This window comes from Anastrepha obliqua, chromosome 3, assembly GCF_027943255.1.
Source record: "Anastrepha obliqua isolate idAnaObli1 chromosome 3, idAnaObli1_1.0, whole genome shotgun sequence".
NCBI lineage: Eukaryota > Metazoa > Arthropoda > Insecta > Diptera > Tephritidae > Anastrepha > Anastrepha obliqua.
In genome coordinates, this window is record NC_072894.1 from 35,864,311 (window position 1) to 35,876,748 (window position 12,438).

General features: G+C 35.7%; 1 protein-coding gene across 1 annotated transcript; it reads right to left on the reverse strand.

Moving 5' to 3' along the window:
* Positions 1–3,301: 3,301 nt before the first annotated feature.
* LOC129242597 (probable chitinase 2) lies at positions 3,302–11,899 on the reverse strand. The gene is made up of 5 exons (XM_054879339.1): positions 11,750–11,899; positions 5,188–5,278; positions 4,896–5,060; positions 4,340–4,839; positions 3,302–4,260 (listed from the first exon to the last, which is right to left on the reverse strand). Exons 2-5 carry the CDS (start codon positions 5,276–5,278, stop codon positions 3,571–3,573), a joined length of 1,446 nt encoding a protein of 481 aa, XP_054735314.1. The 5' UTR covers positions 11,750–11,899; the 3' UTR covers positions 3,302–3,570.
* Positions 11,900–12,438: the final 539 nt, after the last annotated feature.

Sequence of the window (12,438 nt, forward strand, 5' to 3'; positions counted from 1 at the left end):
GTAGTTAAGCGCATTATAAATCTATGTATGTGTGCATATGTAAACTGTTAGTTGTGTGAATTTGTTATATAAAAATGAACTGTAGCTAAAGTGAAATATGAGTATACACTAAGTTATGATTAATAAAAAGCTCATAAAGATGAAATAAATCCACATAAATCAATATAAAAAAAATTAATACATTTTTATTTGAATTATTGACGTTAAACTACGTTGGAAATTCATGCCACATTCAATTCTTGCCATATTATACATTACCCTCTGTCTCGATGTGCGAACGCATGCAACTCATCTCATGCGATATAACGCGAATGATTACGACTCATCGCAGACCTCATGCGATAAAGCTCAGAGCACACGGTTTATCTCATGCAATAAACTGCCACTTTGACGGTTTGCCAGCTATACTCGTATTTTCATTTATACGAAATCTTTGCGGTAGCAACATTATAAAATCAAAAGAGAAATTTAAGGGGGGGGTAACGTTTTTAAATTTTTTTTTTTGCATTTTTTTTTATTTGATTTTTTAAATGAAGAACCTTTCAAGAATATTCTGTGAAAATTTTAGATGAATCGGAGCAAAACTTACAAAGATACAGCCATGTAAGTGTTGCTACCTACCTGGCTCAACCGCGCGCCATTTGTACTTTAAAGCGTTTTTCCCACAACTTACGTTTTCAAAGTCGGTGCCCCTCATAACTTTGAAACTACTGCACCGATCCTTTTGAAATTTTGAACACTTTTTCTGTAGATGTTTTATAAGGTAACGCCGAAGAGTTTTTTTCGAATTTGTTGATACTTTTGTTTTTACGGTAACTAATTCACCGATTTTTTACGCGAAAATCGTGTTTTTGACTTTAACGTGTTCCCAAAAATCGAAAAATTTTTAATTTCAAAAAACCCTCTCGGCGTTACCCGGAGAAAACGATTATCTAACGAAATAACTTTGGTTTTTTGATTTCAGATGATTTAACACCGAGTTATGAGGGGCACCGCAAAACTACTTTTTTTTTTGAGATGCGTCCGAATAATTTCTGCCATTGCCGTATTTTTAAATATTTTTCAATGAAAATTTCACAAAATATACTTCAAATGCTATCGTTTTATGTAGTAAAAGATTTGACGAATAAATTTTAACTGTGTCATCAAAAAAAAATCATAAAAATGTGCCTTTTTTCCATGAATTAACGTTACCCCCCCTTAAGAAAGAAGTGGTTCTTCCTATTTCATTAGCCTATTTAACGTGATTAGTGCATAGAGACAGCGAATAGATTGATTTACCGATATTTTCGTTTAATAAACTATTTTTTTGCTCGAAAATGCAAGGTGTACTCTACTTTTTTGAATATGATATTCGGCATACATCCGCCGCGGCTAAGAATTACATGGACCATTCGATCGGCGCAATTTTTGACTACTTTTTCCAATAAATCTGGTTAATAAATCTATCCCAATCAGCAAAAATGCGACGCCAACGATGGTCACATGGTTTCAATTCTTGCGCAAGCTATATTTTATAGGCACGTAGGTCAAGATACTTACGTAAAATTTTCCACTTGGTCGGAGGACAAAGGCCAACACATCGAGTATGACGACGCATCGACATTTCGTCATCTAAATTTTTTCCAAATAAATTTCCACAATTTGGAAGGATTGTTCTGGCGTTAAACGATTAATGATGACTTGCCAAACCTTACTGAACAGAAATGTTAATACAGGAATGGAGTGTTCCTTTTTCAACTTTCAAGGACTTACAGAAAACTGACGTACTTCTGATTTATAACTATGCTCTTCGCTTGCGGCAGACATTTTGTATGGCACAGAACCAAAATATTGGTGGAGGAGTACTCTACGATGGCAGGGCATTCCAAGCCGCAATTAGAGCCCTACTCTCGCTGATGGCGCGTTGAAAACTAACTTCGCTTTTGACTCCTCATGAACACGCAGGAAACTGCTGGACTACTGTGTTAGTTAGATAACCTGTGAGGTAGTTTCCTCCCAAAATGAGAAGAGTGGATTTTCCTTGACTACCTGTGGTCAACTGTAGGAAAGGTGGGCTCCGTGCCAATTCAGCCAGCGCTCCAGCGCTAGGCATGTGCAACAATTTACAAGATCGCGATCACGTCTGTACCGAAGGCGTTCGAGAGGACTTCGAAGTACTTCTAACCAAACTCTCGAATATTGTGGGTGTCCTATCCGATGAAACTTGGAATTACTTCAAGTACCTTTTGCAGCGGCTGCCTGGAGAATAATGTGGGAGCACCTCGGCACCTTCTCCGTAGTTTTCCTGTTTTCGCGGGACGAAGATTTAGGCACACACCTCAGAAGGTAACGACGAGGAAGTCTTGCAAATTTTCGAAGACTTAAGTGTATTAGTGCTTAGTGCTTAAGTATATTTTCACTGTATTCGCATGCCGGTATGGAACTAGCTCCTCCAACACTTTGATTTCCAATTGGATTAAGTTAAAATCAACGATATTTGCAGCAAAAACCAAATAGTAAAAATATTGTAAGTAGTTTGGGGGAAAGAAATTCATTATTTTTGCGTAAAATTTTTCCCTAAATAGCTTAAAACTATTTTATGGTCTATCTTTAGCTCCTGGACGATGCTACGACTACTAACATGCCGGTCAATTCCTCATATTTGTGTGAATTTATCGACATTTTCAACATTATCGACATTTTCTTAAAAAATGCCTGAACCGAATCGGTGAAACCGAAATTAGTTGGTTCACGATTTTAGCGATCTGGCTTGCGTTTTCGCCTTTATCAAAGAAAAACTATAAAATGTACGGAATTTTCTCTTTGTGAGCTTTCATTGTTAACGCCCTGTAACTTACTACTGAGTGGAACAAACAAAAAACAGCAAACGAATTTTTTTAGTGCGAAATGTCACCTTGACAACGAGCATAAACTTTAAACTGTTTGATCGATACTGCACGAGGTATCCATCACTAGAGCCATTTACTGAGAAAATAATGGATTTATTTTTCCCCAAACTAATATAAAGTAGGGTTGTATTGTAACTATTGCAGACGTACCACTAAAATTTACCCAACTTTTTTTTAGAGGGCAGAATAAATAGCAAGTGGTACTTTGACTTCATTGTACGGGTATTTGTTGTTGCTTTTGATCTAATAAGTGTGTCATGCCATTTTCTCCATTTGATAAATGTCCCCAGTATTTCAAAGCCCAACACTACAACATTCAACACTATTATGAGATCGAAATATGTAGCGTAAATTTTGAATATATTTTATTTTATTCAAAAGTATATATATATATATATATTTTTTTTTTTTAATAACTAGTTCTAGGGGCTTTTTACACATAACTACTTCACACTACAACTAATTATACAACTTTATAAATATTCATACATATATCTTAAGTACTCTGTGGGTTCACTTACTTTACTTAGAGAGTTTCTATGCTGATTTTTCAGTGTTGAGATTTCATATACAAATGTATTTTTAAACTTTAAGACATAATACGACGGTCCGAAATAGAAAAAATTTACGAAAAGTGAAATAGTTCGCATCGCACAAAAACAATTACTTTTCAAAAACTTTAATGTACTAGCCGCAATATGAACACTATAAATATATTAAAAACAAAAATGCCCTCATGCACCAAAACCTTTTCACCCGTATTTGGATTCTTTCGATCTTCTATGCTGCCATGTGGTATCTCGTTATCTTCTATACTTTGCTCGATCTCTTCCAATGCGAGTGTGGTGGCTTCGTTAATAGTCCGCAATAACGGGTAATTTGAATTTATACGCTTCGGCATAATTGCATATCCGTTGCTTTGCAGATATTTGTAATCCGCATATATGTTCTCTTCTGGATCACAAACACCGCGAAAGTCATCGGTGTCTATGGACCATATCATGGTACCAGCAAGTTTTTTCTCCACAGCAAACTTTACTTTATTTGCAATGGAACGAGCGTTATCGAATGCCACCACTTGCACTAGGCCACTAAAGACATCGCGCTCGGAACGTGCTAGCATTTGTGAAGTTTTCGCATCCCAAGTTGTACTCCACCCGGAGGTTTTATTGCTCAGCATACTGCAGATTTCATTATATCCAAGGAAACCATCTTCACGCGTAAAGGGCCCTTGAAATGCGGTGCCATCGGTAACATCGCCCACATTGCCATCTCGCGGCGTCTTAAACGTCCGACCATAGAAGGGCAAGCCAAGGACGATTTTATTTGGCGGCGCACCCAATTTCAATAGATAGTCGATTGAAAACGCCTGTAATTGGAGTTAGGTGATTTCAGATAGAGGAATTAGCTACACTTATGTGCATATATGTATGTACAAGTATACTTACCACGCTGTCACCCTCGGGAGCTGTGAGTGGTGAATTGTAGCCGACTTGTTTATCCCAGCTTCCGTGATAGTCGTAGCACATAATGTGCAAATAGTCGAGATAACGTGAAATTTGGCGCACATCATAGGCCTGGTCGATAACATTTTTGGCTGCACCGATCGCTGACGTCAACAACAAATTATATTTATCGAACTCATCTCTCAGCTCTTTCGTGAATTGCACGAAATTTTCACGATCTTGTGGACGGCCTTCACGCTGTGTTGGGTACTCCCAATCAAGATCGAGGCCATCGAAATTATATTTACGTATGAACGTAGTTACTTGTTTCACGAACCGACCACGTTGTTCTGCATTGGCTACCAACAAGGAATAATTCTTGGAACCCTCATTCCAGCCGCCTATTGCCAAACTAACCTTCAAATGTGGGTGGGTGATTTTGAAACCCGTCAGGTGTTCGTAACCACCTTTACCGTAATCTTCCTTTAAGTCTTGCCATGGATCTAGAAAGTAATGTTAAAATAGTAGAGGCCAATATTTAATAACATCTTCCACCTACCCAAAGATTTAATGGCCGACTGCGTAATATCAAGGCCGGCAAAAGCATAGACTACATGCGTGCAAAGGTTTGGATCGAAATTATCGATCGCATACGCACCATTACCCGGACGATACACAGCCCATGTAGAAATATAACACACCACCACTTTGCCATGTGTAGGTCCTGCATAAATGGAAATGTTACATACAAATGCGGTTAAAGAAGAAAAAATAAGTAAAAATGTATTAAATTTCAACTTCATTTACACTATGCGCCCTTCTGAAGCAGAAAATATACGATTACAATTTACCTGTTTTTGCTGATGTCCAGCACGCGTTGGAAAGAATTACTAAAAGTGTAAATAAAACCTTATTTCCTGTACTAAAATACGAGGAGATCATCTGGAAATAAAAGTTCACAATAAAACAAATATTGAAAGACTGTGATTTATGAGGGGGGAGGAGGATATACATACATGCATACAAAAACACAAACATACGTAAGTTGCAAAAGTTAATTTATCAAACAAACATTACTCCGTTCTTTAGCATTTCATGAGCTGATAAGCAGCTCCTAAAAGAATAAACGAGTATGATTAATAACTCAGGACTTTATGGTGTACGAGCGTATCCTCAATCGTGGAACAAGGGAATACTTTACGAGTATAACCGATATGGGAAATAACCTTTTCTATTATTTAATGCTTCATATGCAGAGGGGGTTCGAACGCGCGATCAAACAAACATTAGTCAAGTACTAACATATTCGAATATGGCGGCCACCCTCTCTCAACAATAGATTATTATTTTTATTGTTTTTCAACTTAGTGTTGTTACTTCTTGTTTACTACTTCCTTCCTGCCTTGACTGTTATTTCCTGGCATCGGAGAGAGCGAAAATAAAAGGCATCGGCAATAACGCAATTGTACGTATTCGTACATACATTATATATGTAGTATAATACAATACATGTACAAAACATGTACATGCATATATGCAAACATATGCATGCATGTATTGGGGAGGCCTGCCTTTACATGTGAATTTATCACTACTAACAATGTTTTTTTTTTGTTTTTTATTAAAATTATACTATCAATAATGGAACTGTGTCTTTTATCAAGACCAAACAGGAAGACGATATGGTATAAAGTGAGTTAAGGGCGAATCACCTTTTTGAAAGCTGTAATAGCCGAAACTCTGCGTTAAGTGAAAATAACTTCATCTCATCTTCATAACGAACCGCATCTTCATTTCAACGGCTATATACAATTATATTATATTAGCAATAAAACTCCCACACCCAGCTCTAGGAAGACCCGTACGTGATTGTCGAGATGTCCGTACATCTGAAAAGTGAGAGTTTGGAGTGTTGACATCATAGGTCAAATGCCGCCGGGAATGCCATTTTGGTTACAAAGCCATAATTACAAATTCTTTGTGGGCTGAAATTCAAAATATGAGCTTAAAGGATTCGCGCGAAGGTCTCTCAAACAATCAAATCAGAAATTCTGTTTTCAGGCATTTTGGCGATGTCAATTGGCCGTCTCAGAGTTGCCATTGCAGGCTTTCTTGTGAAGTATTATACGGATAATCCAGAAACGATCCAAACCATTAATGAGAATATAGTCAGAAATATTCGCAAGCAGGAGTCAGAAAACGTTAACGAAACTCCACCTCGTGTTCCATAACTAACTCTAAGATTTGTTCTATCTAATAAATTAATTTTATAATATAATTTATAAAAAAACAGAAATTACTTGTATGTGTGTAAATATTTTATAAACATACTTAATTTTTTCCAAATTAGTGCGACAAGGTTTGAAATTTCATTTATTGTAATTAATTGCCACCTAAACCCTTTATTGGCTGTTGGGTTGAGCTCCTCCTCCTATTTGTGGTGTGTGTATTGATGATTTTTCCACAAACGGAGTTTTACGATGCCTCTGAGAGAAGAAGAGAGAACCTTTTTCACTCAGAAGTTTACCACTGCCTGCCGAGGGGCGGCCGTTAAGAAGAAACTTTTCCTAATATTTGGCAGCTAAAGTTATTAATCCACCTGGAACATAAAACTATATCGAATCATTTAAAATGATTTCAAAATTTACAATTTTATGTAGGTCCCATTTCATTCTTCAGTGTACGTTACGTTTTGATAAAAAACACTAAGGAATTTTAGGAAACTTTTTAAAATAAATGGAGTCACCCTAATATGTACGTATATGTATACATTCACAACTGGTTCATTAAATGTTCCAAGATCGGCTAGGCTCTTAATAAATTGAAATTAATTGTTAGATTCTTTATGCGAGTAGCTTCTTAAGTTGTGCGAGTATTAATAGCGACAAGAACAACAAAGTCAACTTACTTTGTTAATGTCATACAAAGTATATAATGGGATGAATAATCAAGAGAATGAAAAGTGAAAGAGCTTCTTGAATATGTAAGAAATAAGTAGGTAGGACAGCGAATCATAATTCAAAGAATTCTTTTACATTTATATTCTTATAAATTCTGAATAAGCTCGTATTTAAAGCAAAGTTACACAACTCGACCGCGTATAACTCAAGAATGGATAGTTCGATTTAAGGGTTTTTTATTGTTGTAATGGGTGTTTTTTTAAAAGCTTGAGAACTTTAAATGATATTGCAAAACATAAATATGGTTGGAATGCATTTTTTGTATTATGATTTGGTAAAGAATTTCATAGCATTTATTCTTTGAATATGATATCCGGAATAGTCCGACGCGGGTACTTTTCATTTTCCATTCGATCAGTCCAATAAGTGCAATTGTTGAGCGCGCTGCAGTATTTAGCTAATTAATTGATGTTTAATGTTTGATATTTATCGTCGGACCAAAGTAACTTTTAACAGTATCAACATTTATAATTGGGAAAAATATTCTAGGAAATCTGAAAATTCGAAAACACTGATCTTAGTTTTGGTCGTAATATTAGTATAGGGTGATCAATTAAGAGGAGTTTTTTTCATTTGCGTTTTTTTTACAGATCGCGCGCGAGTTGTGGCAAACTGTCATCGTGGATTTGTTGAACAGCGTTTGGCATTTCATCATGGAAAGACTCACACCGCAACAACGTCTACAAATTGTTCAACTGTATTATGAAAATCAGCGTTCTGTTGCCATACAGCTCGTGAAACAATGACTTTATTGAGAAGTCATTTCGGAGAGCAGCTGATTTCACGTTTAGGACCTGTGAGTTGGCCACCAAGATCTTGTGATATCACACCTTTGGACTTTTTTCTTTGGGGATTCGTGAAGTCCAAGGTCTATGCTGATAAACCAGCTACCATTGAAGCTCTGGAAGCCAACATTACGACATACCAGTCGAAATGCTCGAACGAGTGATTGAAAATTGGATCTTCAGAATGGACCACCTTAAGCGTAGTTGCGGCCAACATTTGAATGTAGTCATATTCAAAAAGTAAATGTCAAAGAATGTCCTTTCAAATGATAAATAAAGATTTTGAACATAATTTACATTTTTGTTTTTTTTTTTAACTATTGAAAAAAGCACCTCATGATTGATCACCCTATACTATATAACAATTTGATGGGAATCGAGACTGCGGTTTCAAAGAGCTTCTACCATAATAACTACACTCACCTTCAGCATACTCAAATACAGCTATCGTACGTATGAATGTTTTCAAATATTCAGTTAGAACAAAAGATGTGAAGACTTAATTGCATTTTTCAAACCAAATAGAATACAAATGTATGTGAAAGTTTCATATTATTTCCGTTAATAAGTTTTAAGAAGTGTGCAGTCTTTAGATTGTACTTATATTGAGTTTTGCGCTTTCAATAATTCAATAAATTTATCACAAACATTTGAGTATCTAATGTTCCCAGTGAATTCTATTTACAAAAAGATTTGAAAATAAAAAAAAAAGAAATGGTGTAAGCCCCATTAGAAGCGTAAAACTGAAAATATGAACTTACCCAAAATAAAATTGCATCTTCTTAAGCTGAAATTAGTGGTGTAATAGCCATAATGCCATAGCCGTAACCATAACCATAGTCGCAACATTACAGCATGAGTCGATTAGTCATGCCAAGCCATAAACAACTGATATTGAAGTAGAATTAATTACAACATTTGTATATTCTCATAAAGACACGAATAATTTTGCACTAAGTCAATTAGCTTTTCGTCATTGATTTCTAATTTTCAAATTTGTATCGCAAATAGCACAATAAATGTCAAGAATTTCACAGCTTCTTATGGTTATGGAAAAAAAGCAAAATTCAATAGATACATACGGCTATGGTTATGGCTGTGGTGCGTGGTGTGGTGGTATAATCATTTACAGTGATGTCCATATGTTTGATCATAACAGCTAAGTTCTATGGTCTGGTTATGGCTGAGGTATGGCACCACTAATTGCAGCTTCATTCGTACCATTTAATGTTGCTAGGTATAAAGAAGTAATTCGCACTTCAGTGTTCAAGAGCCCTTATGCCGCCTATCAGAAGTTCAAACATTGGTTTACGTAGTCGCAATGCATAACGACTGGCGACATGCAAATCAAATACTTCATGAACAGCTTCGAGTAAATGAGTTATAAATTCGTGCAGGAAGAAATACTCATTCTGGGAATTCCAATTATTCAAACGGATTTGCCTTTTGAGTTTAAATATTAAGTTTTCAGATAGTCTTATATTATACCTATATAATTAGCGCGTACACCCTTTTTGGGTGTTTGGCCAAGCTCCTCCTCCTATTTGTGGTGTGCGTCTTGATGTTGTTCCACAAATGGAGGGACCTACAGTTTCAAACCGACTCCGAACGGCAGAGATTTTTATGAGGAGCTTTTTCATGGCAGAAATACACTCGGAGGTTTGCCATTGCCTGCCAAAAAGCGACCGCTATTAGAAAAATGTTTTTATTAATTTTGGTTTCACCGAGATTCGAACCAACGTTCTATCTGTGAATTCCAAATGGTAATCACGCACCAACCCATTCGGCTACGGCGGCCGCCGCTGATAGTCTTACATTCGTAAATAAAGCGGAAGGCCAGTATTTAGAAGTGCATACGAATATGAAAAATTTATCTTGAGTTCAAATACTCCTCGTATGGTTAACTATGTATATGTGGCATGTTCGCGTGTTGGAAAGCCGTCGGCTTCATTGAAACGAAGAATATGTTTTCATGATTCCCTCAACCTCTTTATCAAAATCGAAGAGTTTTAAAGAATATAAACGTTCGTTGGGAACATCTTAGTTTATTTTATGTTATTTTTATAATGTCATTTCTATTATAAATTTATTTCAGAATAATCCAACTGAAAGGATGCCTTGCGCTACCTGTGCATTCGTGCATGCTTAACGGAGTTCGAGAGGATGTTCAGGAGTCTTCGTTTCGGACAGGCGAGATTCCTTGGACCGCGTTGAAATTGGTAACTTTTGTTGTTTCAACTCGTAACTTAAAAAAATAAGGGAAAAGAAAAAGGGAAGAAAAGGGGGATATGACGAAAGGAAAGGAATATCGTGCTCATGATCGGTCAGTAAGCTTTGTGTTTTCCTATGCAAATATATAGCAACCCAGTGGGTTATTGATTAGTGATAGATCTCAAACACCAAAATATTGGTTTTTTTATATTGTATAATTAACTTTTTTTAAGATCGAATAAAATTGATTCACTAAAAACCGATTTTTTGCAGCTCTCCAAGGTAGAACTTCTTGGTAAGAGATATTCTCCGTTGGATTCCAAGGCTGACATTATTGTCGGTGTTACTACGGTGGAACCCAGTATTCCGAGACGCGAAGCCGCTGACTCTTTCGCGTCTTTATCCAACTTAGATGTGGCAGAACTAAAAGTAGCATAATCAACTTGGCGCCTATGACATGTACGACTCCGGGTCCCATCCAGCCATTCATTGATCTTACTTTTTATTATTCCCGCATTTTTAATGATTTTAAATACTATCGGTGGTCTTTTGAATAGAACACACCTAATCACTTTTCGATGCATTTCCAAATGGTTTTCTATTTCACTGATTTCATTCGTATTTTCTATACGAAAAGGTTTAGAGAAACATGCACTTATTTTCATATACTCATATATATTTATATATGTATATAAGCATTAATGTACCATCTTTCAACTATAGTAAATAAATAAATAAATAAATATAAAATATGCTCTTTAATTTATGTATATTTACATATAATATATACTAATCAACTACATACATTTTCTATTCAGAGCAGCTAAAACAAAACACTTCTACACTTAAAAAACCGGAAATATAAGTTTCTTGATTAGTAACTTGAATGAATACTGAATGTGAATGTGAAAAATACTGAAGATCACAAATAACACCAAAGTGTGAAATAAGTAGTCTAAAAAGCAAAGTATGCTCGGAAAAAACTGCGGAAGTTTTTGGTTATAATAAAAGTAGAGCAGAAGAAGAAAAGAAAATACAATAAACATCGGCATAAGTCAAGAAAAATTCATTTACGATTGTCGATCACTGCATTGCAAGTAAAGCGTTGCGCATGCGCCTCTATCCGGCAGGTGATTGCGTGGCGCATTCGCTAAAATAGCAATTACAGCACAACACAAAAAACAAGGTATGTACTTAAGTATGGCTGCACTTGTATATTGCATACATATATACACACGTATGTGTATATGCAGTTAAAATGTATACGCACTTAAAGCCAATCTCTCCGTTTTATTCCTTTGATCAATTTAATTTAAAATATTTTACCGTTCACTATTGTTACTTATTTCTATTCTTCGCATATTTCTTTTTCTCTATGTAGTTTATATTTAATAGTTTCGTATCCCCAAACAAAGAAAAAAACACCAACAATGTATAATAACACGAGTAGTATGTACCTTTATATATGTCTTATTTTTGGGAGTATTCCTTTTACACTAAATAATTATGATAAAAGCACCGCTACAAAATCGGACACTGGCGACACAATTTGCACCGTATTTGCCGCTCTCTTAACGAAAACTGAATGTCCGACAGACTGGGCTTTGTCTTTGGCCGCGACTAACTATGTAGGTAGCTTTAAGATCAAACTCATTGCTGCTTGCATACACAATGAAATTGGTTCAAAAGTGAACGAAAAACGTCGCTCTCTAGCCTGAGTCAAAGACAAGACCAACATATATGTATGTATGCTCATATATACTTATACAGGCGTATGCCAGCTGAGAATTGTCGTTGAGAGTCGGAATAGGCGGAGAACCATAAGTATCTCTTTGAACTCATTTAAAACATTTTGTAAAAGCGTTCCATTGCTGTTGCCCTAATTGGAAAACCATGCACTTATTATCTGATAAATCTACAATTTTGATTTTTTTATTCTCAATTTTTTTGTATTATTATAGGTAGATCTTATAGATATTTAGGTACATGTACATAGCTCGGGGTAGTTGTACGTGTGCTAATAATTTAACAGCCATGAGGATCCCTACTTCAAATAAGAAATATGTTAAAAAATTCTGCAACTCTACCTTTGGGTCTTAATCACTATAAACAACTGTAATTCAGTTAAAAAAAAGCAGAAGAAATA